This window comes from Sturnus vulgaris, chromosome Z, assembly GCF_052056855.1.
Source record: "Sturnus vulgaris isolate bStuVul1 chromosome Z, bStuVul1.hap1, whole genome shotgun sequence".
NCBI lineage: Eukaryota > Metazoa > Chordata > Aves > Passeriformes > Sturnidae > Sturnus > Sturnus vulgaris.
Genome location: NC_142283.1, coordinates 81,277,766 through 81,295,556, shown reverse-complemented (window position 1 = coordinate 81,295,556; position 17,791 = coordinate 81,277,766). Strand labels below are relative to the sequence as shown.

The 17,791-nt window shown below is 45.0% G+C and overlaps 1 protein-coding gene across 1 annotated transcript; it reads left to right on the top strand.

The window, feature by feature from the left end:
* The first annotated feature begins 14 nt into the window (after positions 1 to 14).
* Positions 15 to 17,269, top strand: CFAP53 (cilia and flagella associated protein 53). Its single transcript, XM_014894831.2, has 8 exons — positions 15 to 165; positions 1,193 to 1,422; positions 3,993 to 4,169; positions 10,147 to 10,450; positions 13,212 to 13,430; positions 14,433 to 14,649; positions 15,088 to 15,190; positions 16,589 to 17,269. The coding sequence occupies exons 1-8, from the start codon at positions 67 to 69 to the stop codon at positions 16,809 to 16,811; spliced, it is 1,572 nt and encodes a 523-aa protein (XP_014750317.2). The 5' UTR covers positions 15 to 66; the 3' UTR covers positions 16,812 to 17,269.
* Positions 17,270 to 17,791: the final 522 nt, after the last annotated feature.

Below are 17,791 nucleotides of genomic sequence, written 5' to 3'. Positions count from 1 at the left end.
CCCCCGCCATGATGCCACTTCCGTCCCGCGCGCGTCCCCTCAGCAACGGCGGTACCTCCACCCGCCATGGCGGCGCGGCCCCCGGCCCGTCCCCAGCCCCCTCACTGCTCTCACACCCAGAGACGCCGGGAATTCACCGGCTGCGCGCCGTACGATGTGGCGCTGGTGAGGGGCCACGCCGGGGCTGCTCTGCTCCGGGGAGCTGTGGGGACGTGGAGGTCGGGGCTGGCGGAGGCGGGACCCTCTGGGAGCAGCTGGGAGGGGTCCCGGGGTGCCCGGTGCTATGTGAGGGGTGCCGGAGAGCCCGGTGATGTGTTTGGAGTCACAGAATGCCCGGTGCTGTATTCGGGCGTCCTGAGGAGCTCGATGCTGTGTTTGAAGGTCCTGAGGAGCCCGGTGCTGTGTTTGAAGGACCTGAGGAGCCCGGTGCTGTGTTTGAAGGTCCCAGGGAGCCTGGAGCTGTGTTTAAAGGCCCCAGGATGCCCGGTGGTGTGTGGGATGGAGGAGTAGGCAGGGCTTGTCTAATTTAGGAGGAGTTTCTTCACAGAAGGGGCGTGCAGGTCTTGGAAGGGGCTTCCCGGGGAGGTGTTGGAGTTCCCATCCCTGGAGGTGTCCAAGGAAGGACTGGATGTGGCACTCAGTGCTCAGGGCTGGGTGACAAGGTGGGAATCGGGCACAGCTTAGACTTGATGATCTTGTAGCTCTTTTCCAGCCTCTGATTTTGTGATTACTCCATAATTACTGTGAACTCATCATTTGGTATTGGGTACTTGCACAGTCATGATTTCAACTGAAAAAGATGCAGACTAATACTTTGTATTTTCACCCATGGGTGGTTTGGGCTGGAAGGGACCTTAAAGCTCATCCAGTCCCACCCCCTGCCATGAGCAGGGACATCTTCTATCCCAGGTTTCTCGAAGCCCTGTCCAGCCTGGCCTTGGACACTTCCAGTGATCCAGGAGCAGCCCCAGCTTCTCTGGGAAACTTGTGCCAGTGCCTCACCGCTCTCACAAAGATGAATTTCTTCCTGCACCTAGCCTAAATTTTCCCTCTTTCACTTTGTACCTATTACTCCTTGTCCTGTCACTACAGTTCCTGATAAAAATTCCCTCTCTGGATTCTGTAGTCCCTTTCACATTCTGGGAGGGTGCTGTGAGGTCTCCACGTTTTCCCCGTTTCCTTTCTCTCGCAGTTAGCCAAGCCCTCCAAGAGGGACATCAGAGAAGAGGCGATTTTGGCCGAGAGGGTGCGGGAGGAGGAGCAGCGTGAGCACGAGCGTGAGCTGCGGGTGTTCCTCCACTACCGCAACGTCTGCGACTGGCAGAAGGGCGGCGAGGACAAATGGATGCACCGCGCTGTCGAGAGGAAGGTCCGGGCCACCGTGCAGCAGTACCTGCAGGAGATCGATGTGAGAAGACGGAGGTAGCCAGCAAGTAGCCAGTGCAGCGGCCCTGCTGCTTTCAGTGTGCGCTCCGAGGGCGCAGTGATGTGTTCAAACACAGTAACCAGTGTGTGCGGTGTTTGGAGCCCCCTGTCTGCTACAGAGAAGGGTAGAAGTAGTAGCGTAGCACTTTCGTTGCTTGATTTTTAAAGAGAATGAAGAGCACCTTGATATAATCATAAAATGATGGAATGGTTTGGATTGGAAGGGACCTTAAAGCTCATTTCATTCCAAGAAGCCTGGCGGGGACACCTCCTATCCGACCGGGTTGCTCCAAGCCTTATCCAACCTGGTGTAGAACATTTTCAGAGATGGAGCACAGAATCATAGAGTGCTGGTGTGGTTTGGGCTGGATGGGATCATCTAGTTCCACCCACCCTGCCGTGGGCATCCACAGCTTCTCTGAGTAGCAAAGCGTCAGAAATTCTCTCAGTTCAGTTTCACGGAGGGTTTTGTTGCAAACTCACCAAGCTGATGTTTAGGTCTGTGGTTACTGCTCTGCAAAGAGAGAGAAAGGACAGCAACACACACGGAGCTCTTTGGGGAAAAAAGGCCAATTTATTGTACAGACAGCCCGTATTTAAAGTGTGTTATGTGCAGCTAGGACAGGACAGTAGTTCATTGGACAACTGGGAAAAACATTCCTGGGACAGCACCTCAGGATGGATCCCACGGGAAAGACACCAGGGGTTAATCTTTATTATGAATTCCACTCTGTTTTTCACCATTTTATCACCCTGGGAGACTTCTTCCCTAACTGAAGCTGCAGTCAGCTTGTCAGCCTGGGAATGGAGCTGAGAGACAGGAGAAATTCAGGCCTGAAAAGAATTTCCAAGGTGTAATTCCCTAGCTCTGTGAATGTGTGTCCACATAGGTCCTACAAATAATGCTTTGCAGCACAGTCAGCTGAAAAAACTAAATTTTTCCAGAAATCTTTCAAAAATATTAAAGGTGAAGCACATTGCTGCCATGCAAAGAACAGAATTGTGCTGTACTGATCTTTGGAAAAAATAATGTGATTTTAGTTTCTCAGTTAATTTCCTGTCAAGTGACTTTGTAGCTGCGAAGGTCATCAGTTTGGTGTCCTGGTCTGACGTGCCTTCAGGGGAATTGTACATGGGTTCCACAGAACCACTGGGATCAGAAGGAACCTCCTGAGATGATCTGGTCCAACCCTAGAGTCACCTAGAGCAGAGTGTCCAGGAGTGTGTGTCCATTTGGGTTTTGCTTGTCTCTACACATGGAGACTGAATGAGCCCTGTGGGCAGGCTGTCCAATATCTGACCGCATTTGCAGTAGAAAGAAAACAGAACGTTTTCTTCAGTTCGCTTGGAATTTCACATGGTTTAATTTGTGGCCCCTAGTCCTGTCACTGGGCACTGCTGAGGAGTAGGTGTCTGTCTTTTCTGCATTCCCTCCCTTCAGGAGTTCATGTGCACTGGTGACATCCCTCTGCACCTTCTCTTCTCCAGGCTGGACAGTCCTAGCTCTCTCAGGGGAGAAGGAACTTCAGGAAAGATTCTCCTGCTGGGAGAGGTGCTGCAGTCCCTCAGTGTCCCTCTGCTAAGGCTGTGTCCCTGTGGTGCTGCAGAGCCCAGAGCTGGGGCCAGCGCTGGGTGTGAGGTCTCAGCCCTGCCCAGAGGAAGGATTCCCTCCCTGGACCTGCTCGCAGTGCTCCTCCTCCCGCAGCCCAAGGTGCCAGTGGCTTTCTTTGCCACAAGGGTGCATCGCTGGCCCGTGCTCAGCCTGTCTGCCGGGACGCCCCGGTCCCCTTCTGCTGAGACACTGTGGCATTTGGGCTGAAGTTGGTGATTTCTGGATTCCGTAGCCCCAGGTTTCTCACTGCTGAGACTAACAGAGGGGCAAATGATGGTGTGTTTAAAAACTGCCTGTTTGACATAGTTTTCTCATCAAAGATATTTCAGGATGAAGTGTTTTGTGCAGTGATGTTAAAATAGCAAGAGGTCGTTTGAGAGAAGATGCAATTATAGATGCACGGAGAAGGGAGAGTACCAGGAAAAGGTTCTTCCCTCAGAGAGTTGTGACCAAGCTCCCTGAGGCTGCCAGAGCTCCAGGAGCATTTGGACACCACCACTCAGGGTGGCATTGTTGGGGTGTCTGTGCAGGGACAGGAGCTGCACTGGATGATCCTGGTGGGTCTCTTCCAGTTTAGGATATTCTGTGAGTCTATGCTGAAGGATAACAATAGTACAAAATCTAATTGTTATCAGCTGGTTACAAATGTGGTCTGAGAATTAGAAGAATTTGATGAATGGGGAACTGAAATCATAAAGCAGCTATGAAAGTGGGTTTGTAAGATCAGGAGTTTAAAGTGTGCCTGGACAGAAATACTCCTGCTGTGCTGTAAGATTCCCTCGATGGACACAACACGAATGATCCCCGAGTTAAAATTTGATGTTCACTTCTCTGACTTTTGCAAGAGGTGTTCAAAGAAGCCTAATACCCACTTTGTGTTAATAACAAATAAGCTAAAACCTTGTCCTTCAACAGAAGGATTGATTTAGCCTTTATTCAAATGTTTTCATTACAGGCTTCGTGACTTTCTGGAGGCAGAGGAAAGTAGGCACTTTGCTGAGGTGGAGGCACTTGATGAAGAAAAGGCACTGGACAGAGAAGTAAAGATGAAGGAGAAAGCAAAGTTACTGAGGGAGAAGAGAGAGCAAGAAAGACTACGAGTGGTGGCTGAAAAACGAGAGCAACAGTTCAGGTATTGCCATAAAAATAAAAAAGAGAATTATAAAAGTTCTCTTATAAAAGAGAATTTGCTAAAGTAAATATATAGGGACAATTTAAAAAGAAGGTGGCAATAATAAACTGAGGAAGGGAAGATGAAAGTGATTGAAACAAGTAAGACAGAAAGAATCAAAGTAGTTAATTCTTGCAAGTATAGTGTGTCCTTCTTGTCCCTTATGAGCATTCTTGTGTTTCCACCTGCCAAGTCAACCCTTTTTGTAATTCCTGTCCCAGCTATATACTGTTGGAGTGAAGAGGGTGCATGGAAGGTTAATTTGGTTAATAAATCAAGCTTATACTAAGTTAACTAATACTAATACTTATTTTAATACTTATATTAATACTTATTACTGAGCTAATACAGCATAGATTCCCAAAATGTTAAGATTGTCCAACAAGACAGTGTTTTTATTTATTGCATACTTTTCAAGAGTAGCAGCTGCAGCTAAGGTTTTAATGCAGCCTGAATTTCTGTGCCCAGTCTTCCTGACTGTAAGCAGTAACTTGCAGGTACTTACTAGAATCTGAGGCCTTGGCATGAAACCTGCCTTGTCCCTTTCTTGGAAATCTGGTTTTTCGAGGGAGGGATGAAAGAAATAGTAATATTATATAACTGTGATAATTTGAAGTGTCTTTCTCAGTCTCCCACAGTACTGTGAAATCTACAACACCTGCTTCTCAATGTTCACAGGCTGGGATAAAAATCAACATTCACTCTCACTTGCACATAAACTCTAATTAACTAATTCCACAGGTATTGTATGTATTACAGGCAGGTAAATGTTTGTTTAAATGTGGGGTTTATTGACTTAGACAGGTGTTAGAAGTGCATATACTGCCTAATTTCACATGGTGGTTTGAAAATGTGGCCGTTGCCTTCTGCAGCTTCTGGTTTGTTCTCTATAACACAGAGTGGTTGAAACTCACTTTCAAAATCGTTTGGAGGGGGTGCTGCTGGCATGCCTTTTATTTTGTGATTGTAGCTTGTTTTACACACCAAGAAGATATTATGTGGACACCTAAAGGTAGGTGTCTAAGTGTTGGTATCTTTATATTCCCTGGGAATCTGCATTCCTGCTCTATTTAAAACTTCACTGAAATCAGGACAGTTACAGGAACCAAAAGTCTGTCTCAAGCAGGCTTATCCTGCCCTGTCAGTTAGACTGCACCCCAGCCTCTACTGACTTTAATTAGGTTCTCATTGATCAGAGTGGGAATTTAGCACATATGCAGATTCCTGTTTAGATGTCCAGTTTTAGATATTTTAATTGCAAAATGAATCACGCCACCGAACTGCATCACCTGGTGACACACACTTGAACTTTCATGCTGTAGTTGCCTGTTTTAATGTCTCAGGTCCTTTGTCTTCCCAGTGTAGCCCTGTTGATCTGTGGTTCGCTCAGTCTCGTGGGATTATTTCATCCTGTTATTATCCTTTTAGCTTTCCCACTCTGCTCTGGGATCTAAGCAATATTGACACCGCACAACATCCTGCTAACAAGTGTTGCTGAAGCTTTGTTACCGTTGGTGTTCTGCTGGCTGCATGTTTCCAGAGGATATAGAGGCTGTGAAACCACCTCTCTTCACAGCTGTTGTGAGTGGCAGTCTTGGGATATCTTCGCAAATAAATCTTCCTCCTACAGGGCAGAGTCCTTCTCTTTGACTGTCCTAATGTAATGGGAATGCATTCCGTGGTTAGTTCCTCTAGCTGTGTCCCATCTACTTTTAAATTAAGGTTCCTATTAAAGAACAGAACTCAGATAAACACCAGCTGACAAAAGTTGTGTGACATGGATATACTTAGTTATATTTTAGTCTTTTGTTCTCTGTCCTTTTCCAGTGAGAAAAGAAGTCTCTGCTGTGGCAACTCATTCTGATGAGGTTCTGATATTTCAATCTGCATGTATTTGTCTTGTTTAAGTAGCCCCAGGTCTATTTTTCTCTTGCTGTTAGATGTTACTCTTCCTCCTAAACCATCCTGGCCCAGGCAGAGATCTGGGAGCAGGATTTGCTGTTCAGGAGACCAACACTTACTGAAAATCCACTCCAAACCAGGAGTCTGTAATTGTGTCACAGCCTGTCCTCTGGGGCAATGCCCTCCAATCCTCTGACTGCACCCTCCTAGCTGTAAAAACTTTTAACACTCACCCCAGTTGGTTTATTTATCAAATATATATATATAATATATATATACACACACACCGTGCTGGTATACTGTATGCATTATAAAACATATGCACAAATATGAAATTAAAAAGGACGAGGTAAAGATGAAAGAAATGCTATTTTTTACTTTTTAATGTTATTTATCAATGGTACAAAACATATTCTGTTCCTGCACACCCCCTACTTTGGAGATCATTACTCCAGGGCACACCCAGCAGCCCAGGCAAGTCAATCCAGTAGCAGGTGGATATACACATAATTTTCTGTTTCTTTTTTCCTGTGTATTTACAAGTCTTTTGAATATCTTTCTGAAACCTAATACAGACTTGTTGGTATTTCCTTTAATTCTCCAAGCGAGGTGCTCTGCTCTTTTGCAGGCATGGATTGTCAAGCCTTGAGGTACAGGAGCACCTACACTGTCAGACATTATTCCAGAGCACTAAAAGGCAGCATTTTTATAATTTTTATCTGTGGGTTGGTTGCCATGGCCTGAGGGTTCAGGTGTAACGGCTTCTCAGTAGCAATGTTAACCAGGAGGAGTCCTTTGTCTCAAGGTGACAGAGGGGACAAGGCTTGGACCACGGGAGTCCTGCTGGAATTCATTTTCAGGGAGGGCTACCTCTTGTCTGAGAACAGACTCAGCCAGTGCTAGCCTGAGGGCATGTTCATCATTGGTAACTTTAAAGAAAACTGCAATGTCTCAAAATTTGCATGAAACACATATCAGATCCTCTTTCTTGTGGTAACATCAGAAGCATCCATATGGGGAATGTTGTTATCCCAGCAACATCGTGCTGCAGTCATAAAATGAATGAATAACTGGGGAGGTTCTGTCTTTGGGAAGTAGCCACATCCAGGCACAGTTTTAATGTTAAGAAGCTTAGGCTAGCAGAGGGAGGAAGAAAACCTGCCGTCTGGGGGAGCAGATGTTTATGTGTCACTGTACAAGCTGCTTTGAGGGAATTATTTTGATGAAATCAAGCAATTACAGGGTTACTTTATATTAAAATTCTAACAATGCTGAACATAATTAACTTCTGCTTCCCGCTGGGAGTTCAATAAATATCAGATTGGTTTATAATCACAGAAAAGAATAACTAGTTCTTTATTCCTTCAATGCTGAGAGAACTTTGAACCCATTGTGTTAAGGTAATACAGTTATTGCTAATGGTGTAAGATTTCAAATCTTAATAATAGTGTGTTTCCCTCACAACATTTGAGAAATATGTTTTTCATGAATACTAATTAGTGCTGTGGCCTTTAATCATCACTAACTCCCACCCAGGGAATGAAAGATAGATTCGAGTGGTAAAACATAAGAAAACCATCAATGACAGAGTACGTTTGTTGACCTGCTGGGAGGCAGGGGCACACCTTGGAATGTGCCATAGCTCATGGCATGCACATCCCTGTGCTGCTCTCTGCTTTTATTGCTGGGTTGAACAGTGGTCAGGAGGTTCCTGTCTTGTCCAAGAGGTAGAACAGCCATCCCTTTTCACCAGCCCACACTGGCACTGAACTACAGCATCTTATCATGGAATGGTTTGGGTTGGGAGGGGCCTTCAAAGTCATCTTTATCACGGACACGGACCCCTTCCACTGTCCCAGGCTGCTCCAAGCCCTGTCCAACCTGGCCTTGGACACTGCCAGGGATCCAGGGGCAGCCACAGCTGCTCTGGGCACCCTGTGCCAGGGCCTGCCCACCCTCCCAGCCAGCAATTCCTTCCCAAGATCCCATCCAGCCCTGCCCTCTGGCACTGGAAGCCATTGCCTGTGTGCTGTCCCTGCCTGCCTTGTCCCCAGTCCCTCTGCAGCTCTCCTGGAGCCCCTTCAGGCCCTGGCAGGGGCTCTGAGCTCTCCCTGGAGCCTTCTCTTGTGCAGCTGAGCAGCCCCAGCTGTGCCAGGCTGGCTCCAGAGCAGAGGGGCTCCAGCCCTGCAGCATCTCCGTGGCCTCCTCTGGGCTGGCTCCAGCAGCTGCACGTCCTTGTGCTGTTGGAGCCCAGGGCTGGAGGCAGCTCTGCAGGTGGGCTCTCACCTGAGCACAGGGGCACAGGGGCACAATCCCCCCTGCCCTGCTGCCCACGCTGGGGGATCAGCCCAGGGCAGGGGGGTTCAGGCTGGGACAGGTTCAGTAAATACCAACCAGAATGGAAATGTTTCCACAGCAGTGCTGTCCCTTTCACTGTCTGTGTTTAGTGCCCTTCACCTTTCAGCACAGACTTCATGGCACCGGGTGCTTTAGCCAAGAGCATGAGCAGAGAGATGCCCTTGTCCCAGTGAAATGTGAGGCAGCAACTGTTGAATGTCAACAGGGAGAAAATTTGGTAAGACCTCTGCTCTGAAAATTAAATAACTACTCTGATATGGAGATTGGTAATAGCATTGAGGTAGTATCCTGCTGAATATTTAATATTTTTGTTACATAGGATAGTCAGCTAAAGCTTGTGTAGTGTCAGTATTTCACATTGTGCAGGTAACTACTGCTGCCATGAAGCTGTTCATGATTCAGGCTATGATGTCTTCTGTGAATTCCTAAATACCTTTGCAGTAATTTATAGAAGATGGTTTCATTCAGCATAAAATCGTGAGATATCTTTTCACTTCACAGCATTCACATCCTCAGAGCTTTTAGATCCTTCACACTGGCAGGTCTTCATCCTTGTCTGCCAGTTTCACATTCTGATTTCATGAAAATCTATATCCTGTTTATGGAACAGAATTAAAATGCTTGCAGATTGTTCAAATTAAATAATGTTTGATGGCATGTGTTGATCTCAATAGTGCTTTGTTTGCAAAAGTAAAAGCAGAATCTGCAATTAGTTCAGTGCTCTTCAACTGAAGATAAATTACCTCTTTATATCCAACTCAGTTGCAGAGAGTAAAGGAAAATTGAAAGCTGCATTACTTGTCTGACTTTCTACCTTCTTTGGGCTTTTATTGCAACTTGTCTGAATTATCCCACAGATCTTGACTTAAAAAATTAATAAATTCCTAGTGGTTCCTGCTCAACCATGTAACCCACATTTCTACGGTCACAGTATTTTCTGAATATGAATGAGCTTTCAGGTGACTTACAAACCTATTCTAAGTCTTCATTTGAATAGAGACCAACCTACATGTTTGAATAAGTGTAGCATGCATGTGTTTTATATGTTAATAAAAGGTATATATGCACACAACTGCCCCCATGTTCCAGCTCCATGCGGAGTACACATTGTGTATATAATGTGTGGATGGATTGTGTGTTCATTTACACTCACGGAATATTCCCAAGTTGGAAGGGACCCACAGGGATCATCCAGCCCAGCTCCTCAACAGTCCCACCCTGTGCATCCCTGGGAGCAGTGTCCAAACTCTCCTGGAGCTCTGGCAGCCTCGGGGCCGTGCCCATTCCCTGGGGAATTCTCTCTGGGGGAAGAACCTTTCCCTGATATCCCACCTAAACCTCCCTGGCACAGCTCCAGCCGTCCCCTGGGTGCTGTCCCTGTCACAGGGAGCAGAGATCGCTGCTGCCCCTTCACTTCCTATCGTGAGGAAGTTGATTTAGGCTTTTTTTACAAATTCAAATCCTTCAGCTCATTGATGTCAAAACCTCCATCAAATCAGGCTCTCCCTGGATCCTTGGGTTCCATGAGGAATCAGTGTCAGACCAGGGGTATAACTTGGCATCTGGGTTGCTGTGTTTTGAGCAGTGATGAGCTGGGAGCCTTCATTCACCGCACACCTTTAGACCTGCTTATTGTTTTGAGATTTAAAAAAAACCCCACTTCTACCTTGCCTTCCAGAAACCAATGTGAGGAGTATCGCATACACTGTAAAAAACTGAGCGAGAAGGAACTGGGTGACTGCCAGCTGGCCCAGCAGACTCTAAGGAAGATACTGAGAGAGGAAGAGGAGATGCAGGAGCAGAAGCTGGAAGAGATTTGTGAGAAGGAGCAGCTGGCTAAGGATCAGGAAGCGGAGCTGAAGGCGCAGGAGGTGGCAGCGCGGATCCAGGAGATGGTGAACGTGCGGGAAGCCCAGCTGGCCGTGCACGCCGCTCGCAGAGAGGAGAAGCAGCAGCAGATCAGAAAGGAGGCTGAGCGGCTGGTAATTGCCACAGTGTTCTGCATTCAGGCTTGTGCAGAAGGCCCTTCTAATGACGGGCTTACTAGACATTTAGACTAATCCATACCTTATTTGTATCTTCACTGATTCCATTAGTATCTGAGCCTGGGCTGTTAAGCTAAGCCTCTTTTCCAGAGCTGTGGCAAAGGTATTCCCGTTTTCAGAGGGAAATGCATCTTCTGCTGGGAGCTCGGCACTCTAAAGGGTTTTGGCACTCAGTCTCTCAGAGCGGTTGTGGGAAATATAAACATTCTTAAACTTTTCCCAAATACCTCTGTAGTGTTTTGATTTCTGGTTTCCTGCAGGATAGCAGGGGAGTCTTGTTTCCCAGCTGAAATATTTATTTTGTATATTTATTTTAAACAAATTAGCAAGCGGCAGCTAAGCTCTCTCACCTGTTGAGCTCACATCACAGGAGGCATTTTGGCTACCTTGGCCTAACTGCTTGGCCACTTCTCTCTTTTTTCATCGTCGTTTTCTTTCTCTCTTGCTGCAGTTCTGCTGGCTTGGTAGTTCAGTATTCTGTGTTGACATTGAATGATGGGAGGCTATTTGGCTCAGACTCAGTCTTCATTTTGCAGTGTTTACATGTAGAGGCTGAATGATCACTCAGGATACTCTGTTAGACACTGGAAGCTGGTGCTAGTATCATATATTACTCCCCCATATTATAAAAGTGAGACAATAAGAGATCTAAAGCTCTGAAAATGCTGGCTGTGAAACCATAGAGTCCTTATTCCAAGCTAGACTAATGTTTTGCTTATTTAAAAACATGCATAACAGGATTATATTCTTGTAGCAACTTCTAAGGCACTGCCAAACCTCCCAGGGAAAAAATGCTGCTCCTTGACTGGTTTCAGAACTTTTCAGAAAAGCACTATTAGAATAGAAGACTCTGCATCTTCCTCTGGAGACAGCAGCCTGGGGCTCTGTCAAGGAGATACATTTCTGGTGAAGTAGTTGAGTCTCTGAAAAAAACCCCAACCTTTGTTTGAAGGAGAGTTTCAGTGTGGAAAATGGGATGTAATCCGTTCTCAGCAAAGAGGCATGTGGCAGATGGCCTCATTACAAGGTTTTCATTGCACACTGGTAGCCCCTAATGACCAAGAGATTCATCTGGGTGAATGGACAGCTAAGTGTGCATAAAGGTTGTTGCAATGAAAATAGAATATTTAGTTAAGGAAAACTCACACCTTTGGCATGGCAGACCACATGCATGCACCAGGATATCTCAGAAGTGGTTGACAAAGCAGAGACAGCAATTTTTGCTTTAGCTACATTACCTATATTAGCTGCCCTCCTCTGTCTTATTTTTCCCTTTAAGAATTGTGATTTCTTGGAAAGTGATTGACTTCATGTTATCCTGACTGTAGTTTCATGAGTTTCTGCCATAGCATTTTGGTCCTGGCTTGCAGAAGAGTGGTTGGTAACCACTTCTTTGTACATTTGTGACGTTGTGTTATCCCAGTGAACAAACTTTGATGGATCCCATCCTTGGCTGCTCTCACACAGCTTCACTGAAGTCAGAATTCATCCAACGACATGTGCCGACTTGCACAGCAGACTGCTAACTGTTTCTGCTTTCTTTCCACCTTTGCTGTTCAAAGCTTTTTGGATTACTAATTCTGTTCCTCAAATTACATATATATTGAGTTTCAAAGCTGTTTTACCAGCTTCTGAAAGTGAATTTGACAGTTCAGACAGATACAAAGTCAGCTTTGGCTCTGAAATACTGCAAAAACCCGTGGGTGCTTTATGTCCAGCATAAATAGGGATGTTCTTTAGGGAGTGCAGCTTCTGCTTCCTTACGGGGAAGATTAGACATGCTGTCTATGACAAACCTGCTGAGGCATTTTAAAAGACTCATTCACATTACAAAAGAGACATTTAATTAAAAAAAAAAAGTTAACAAAACCTGTGTGCCTTCAAGTCAGCTGAAGCATGATTTCTGAGATAATACAATGCTGCTGATGGTCACATACTGTGTTATGACTGTGTTTCAGTGCACTTGCTCATTTTTAAGATGTCCAGAAATTATGCTTAGAAATTACTTAATGATGCTACTTTTGGATTTTTTTGGAGCTAAATGATCTTGAATATACACATACCTATTTGATCTCAAGGACGCATTTCCCATTTGTCATTGTTTCTCTTTTAAGAACTCAGTTCCACTGTACATTTTTCTAATATAAAGTGGAATATAAAGTTCTTTCCAGTTTGAAGTGGGTTGATTTGAAACCATAGAAATTCAGTAAGTGCCCATCAGAATATAAGGATCCAGTCACTGACTTGGTGTAGCCTTGTGGCCGGTAGAGATGCAGTGCTCTGAGCACCCAACACAGGCACAGGACAGATAATATCTACAGAAACAGCAGAACACACGGTCCTGTTATTTGTCAGTGCTTATGGCTGTGTATGAACTCTTGGATATAGATCAAAAGTGCTGCAATGATTCTGATTTCCCTAAGGAGATGACTCTGTCTATCTGCCTGAAACATTTGGAAAACACCAGGCACAATACAGTTTTTTGTACTGAAGTGCATGTGATAATTACAGATAAAAATCCTGAATTCTAATGAATGACATGCTAAAATGTTCAGGCTTTACCAGGTCTAGTGGATGACACTAATTCTGTGTTGCCAGCAAGGCTTTGCTCTTCAATGTTGCAATAAACTAACTCTAGCCACGACTTAGTTTGAAGTTATTCAGTGATTTTACAAGCTGGCTACTTTTATTCTTGTAGGCAGAAGAGCTGCATCAGCTCAGGAAAGAAAATGAAGAACTTGAGAGGAAGAAGCAACATCAGCAGAAGGAATGCAGGGACATACTGCTCAAAGCAGTGCGGGACAAGGAGAAGCAGCTTGATGAAGAAAAAAAAACTCAACTTGCCATTGAGAAGAAGATCTTGGAAGAAGATTTTCAGGACCTCGACAGGGAACATGCAGAGATAATAAAAAGAAAAGTAAGGTGTTTCATTGTGGAATTGTGGGGCAATCCCTGATCCGGACTCATTCTGTGGCCCTGTGAACTGCACAGGGCAACAGAGAGCAGACACAAGCCCTTCTCCCTGAACGAGATAATTCTTTTGTTGAACAGCCTGCACGTCTGCACCTCTGCAGAAGCCCATTAGCTGTTCAAACCACAGCACTTTGAAGCCTGCTTTGCAATCACCAGCCTGATAAATGAAACAGGGGCTCTCAGGGAATCCTGGAATTGTGTCCCTCCATGCTGGTTTCATTGTGTGTAAATCACCTGAGCTTTATCATCCTTATACTGCATGGACATAATAGAGGCTGGAAAACTATTATTTGTTTCATGGACCTGATGTAATAAGTATTTGTACCTGCAGAAAAAAGGAAATATTTAACTTACTGTAATTGATGAATACTAAAAAACTTCAAAATATTTAAAAACTATATATAGACTGATGCAAACTCTCATGTTTTATTTCTTGGAGATGCCATGAATCAATGAATGTGTCTGTCATTTCCTGAAGTTAAGACAAGTAGATTGTCCAACTTCAGCATGCAAATGAGTCTCAGGGTATTTAGGACAAGGGAGAAGGGTAAAATGGGTAAAATAAAAAATGGTATCAACTCAATATTAGACCTTGCTGCAGAATTACAGGTGGTGATAGTATAGTATAGTATAGTATAGTATAGTATAGTATAGTATAGTATAGTATAGTATAGTATAATATTTAATGCGGGTGATACTGGAGTAGCCTGGTCAGCTGTGGAAAATCTGTAAAATGGGTGTGTTGTCAGCAGCTGTGAGGAAAGCGATCACTCTGTATTTGTCCTGTTGTCTGGCCAGGTAGAGGATTCCTTCCCATGGCAGGTTTTGGAATGGAGCTCTGAGCTCCCAGCTCCCACACTGGTTGTGAACCACCACTTCTTTTTAGGTTTTGAAATGCTTTTTGGAACTAATTTACTCAGATCTGCAAATGTCTGTGTGTTTGCAGCAAGCACTGTTGAAGGAGCAGCTTACTTACCTGGATCATCTGGCTGAGCAGCTGAGGAGGGAGAAGGAGCAAGAGAAAGAGGACGAGAAGGTCTTCAAGGAAGAGAGGGATCAGGTTTGGGCTGAGAAGGTTGAGAAAATGAAACAAGAGAGGGAGGCTCGATTTCAGCTGCTGAGAGATGTCGTGTACACAAGACAGGCGCAGATGGAGGAGAAGTGTAAGTGGTCAAACACGTGTCTGGGCAGAGGCAGTGCAACACCTTGCTGCTGGGAACAGCATCTGGCCCAGCACACACTGTGTGATAGAGTGGACAACAATGTGACCCTCCCTGAACCTGTTCCCAAAATGCAATCCTACAGGCTTTCCTTACACTAATTCCCCATTGCCATCACCAGAGCAAAGCCTAGTAAAGTAAGGATTGCATGGGCAAATGGTCATTATTATTAATTATATTATTATGAAGTCCTGAATGTGAAAACTTTCCAGTTCTGAGTGGATGCAAAACAAACAAGCTGAAAATACACTTGCTGTTGTTTGTGTGGCAACAAAACTCAAGCTTATTATTTAGGCTACGTAGCCCAAATGCAGTCTCAGTGTCCCTTCAAGCTCAGCAGAGCTGTTACCTTCTAAAAGGATTTTTGGTTTCGTTTTCCAGTGCAGAAAAAAGCAGAGAGGAAAATAGAGATTGCTGAAGAGAAGAAGGCAATGGCTGAAGCAGTGAGAGAATTCGAACAAGAAGAAGAATTAAAACGTATAAGGTATTTTTCTTCTATGTCATGGGTTCATTTCTTCGCAGATCAATCTTTTTAACTTGTGAGCAAGCTGTTTCTTTTTTTCTGACAGCTCTAGAACACTGAGTGGACTTCCTTCTATTTAGAGAGGCTTTCCCACCATGCACCTTATCAGCTCCAAACTGCCCAATAGCAGTAATGTTCCGCCTGGAATTAAGTCATTAATCCCGACATCAGAAAATAGTGTAACATATCCTTGTGTTGGTCTTTTTGGATCATCATGTGACTTACGTCAATCATATTTCCTGAACACATCCCCTCGTACTCTGAGCTGTTGTTACCAGCGGCAGAAGTCTGGGGAGGAGGGTTAATGAAAGGTTTGTTTGTTCCTGCTCCAGAAGAACAAGTGTGTCCGGGCTTATTGCTAAACTCCACCCACAGTCATCCCTTGAACAATTCTCTGTCAGCCACCAAAACACCTGGCTGCAGCACGTAACCCGGCTGCACGGGGCTCTCTGTGCCTCTCCGTGCCTCTGGATGAGCAGATCCTTACACGCAGTAGCTGGAATGTTCCTCTGGGTGTCATGCAAAGCCTTGGGCAAACGGCCTTACCTCACTTACTCCCTTTTGCACTCCTGCCCTTTCTTCACTCTTGTCCGTGGGACACAAGTAGCTCCTTCCCGAGCCGGTATCGTTGTGTTCTCCGAGGGCTTTATTGGGAACAACCTCCCGGCTGTGGCAGAAATGTCACCCTTGTGAAGGAAATACTCTGGGCTCCAGCTGGGATATGCTCCACTTAGCAGAGATGGCACTCAGCAGTGTCAGGAAGGGTTTGTGGCTCAGCTCTGTTGAGTTAGTGCACAAGTCCTGACTACTCTGTTGGCATTCAAGTGTCCGTGTGACTCCTGAACATGTAAGACTTCCTGTGCCTCTCCAGAGAGCAGTGAAAGCTGTACACGAGTCCTGAGGTGGAATGAAGGATGGATTTCTTCTGACAGCCACTTCCAGGAATATCAGCGCAGCAGGGAGTTGTTCTTCTCAGAAGGAGGGTGAGGATGGGTGTCAGCAGCAGCACTGAGCCCGAGCTAGGGACAGACTGAGACCCAGAACCCTCATCCTCTATCCTCTCACCACGGCTCTGAGGAGCAGGGAACACTGATTACAGGGAGTTGTTCTTTCCCTCTTTCTGGTCAAGCACCAGTTTTACAGTCTGCTTTGTAGGATACAACAGAATGCAGTTAATTCTCTGAAGAACAATGAAGAACATGTAGCATTTGGTTAATAGTGGTAGTTATTCTTAACTGCTAAAAGGAGCTTTGAATGGTTCTTTAGTCTAAGGTCGAATGCTAACAGATTACATAATAATAATAAAGTTTATTCTTTTTACCCTGCTGCTTAAATAACCTATTCATTTGGCATTTCCAGAAAAATACAGAAGGCCAAAGAATACAGAGACCAGCTCGCAACTCAAATTCACTACCAACAGTGTCTCCAAAAAGCTGAGGAAGAGAAGAGGAAGAAAGAACATGAATTAAATATGGAAGCAGAGAGACAGTACCAAGAAAGGGTACAATCCGTTCTGTCAATGCCCAGTGAGTCCATAGTAAAGCCCCCCACTACAAAAAAAGCACTAATGCTTGACTCCTAAGGGCATCACTCATTATGGTATTTTAGCTCCCTCAGTTGCCTTTAAAAACGTTTTCTTAGGATGCTTACACTTGACTTGAGTTGGAAGAACTCTCTCCACTGTGACACTCAAACATTTAATTCAAATTACAAGGAACATAGTATTTTAAAGTTTATTTTTCCCCCATGGATTTTTTTTTTACAAATATGATAGAATCCAAAGTGCCTGACATTTTAATTCAAGAATACTGTCTGCTGTCTACAATATAAAGTGTATTATTATCACATGAATAATGCACAGGCATTCTTTTAAATATGCACCAAGAAAATTCGTAGAAAACTTTCAGCAAACCTTTATTAAAATGCCTTTCAAACTGGAAACGTTAGCAAAATTATTTTCGTTGTATTTAGATACCAAGTATAAAACTCTGAATGTATTTTACTGCTGGGTGAACATTAAAAAGCCGATATTCTATTGCATAGACTCTGGTAGCTGTTGAATGATCTGTGGAATACTGGAGTCCCAAGCCTGTGAGTACTCTGCTTGGGCAGAATGAAGTATGCAGGGCTGAGGTTAGAAGTGTCTTGTGAAAAAGTTTATTCTCTATAACTTTCATGGCACCTCTGCCTCTCTGGGCTTCCTTGGATCACGCTGAACCACATGGAATGAGGGACTGCAGGAGCACCACCAGTTTAAGACAGCAGCACAGAAGCTGGCTGGATATCCCCAGGAAGGTGTTGGTGGTTTTGGCAGTGAGGAGCAGTAGCCTCTGCTCCCTCCTGGCAAGTGGCCAGCTTGCCCCTAATGCAGGAGGAGCAGAGGGTGACATGAGGAGCATGGGTAGGAGTGACCCAGCTGCTCCCCATGGTGCTGCCCTTGGCCAGCTCCTTGCTTTGTATTTCATTAGTTTTTCCTCTCTCCTGTTCACAGGAGGGAGGTGAAGAATCCATGTAAAACCTCTCATCCTTTCTTGCTCACAGACTTCGTGACATTTGGAAATG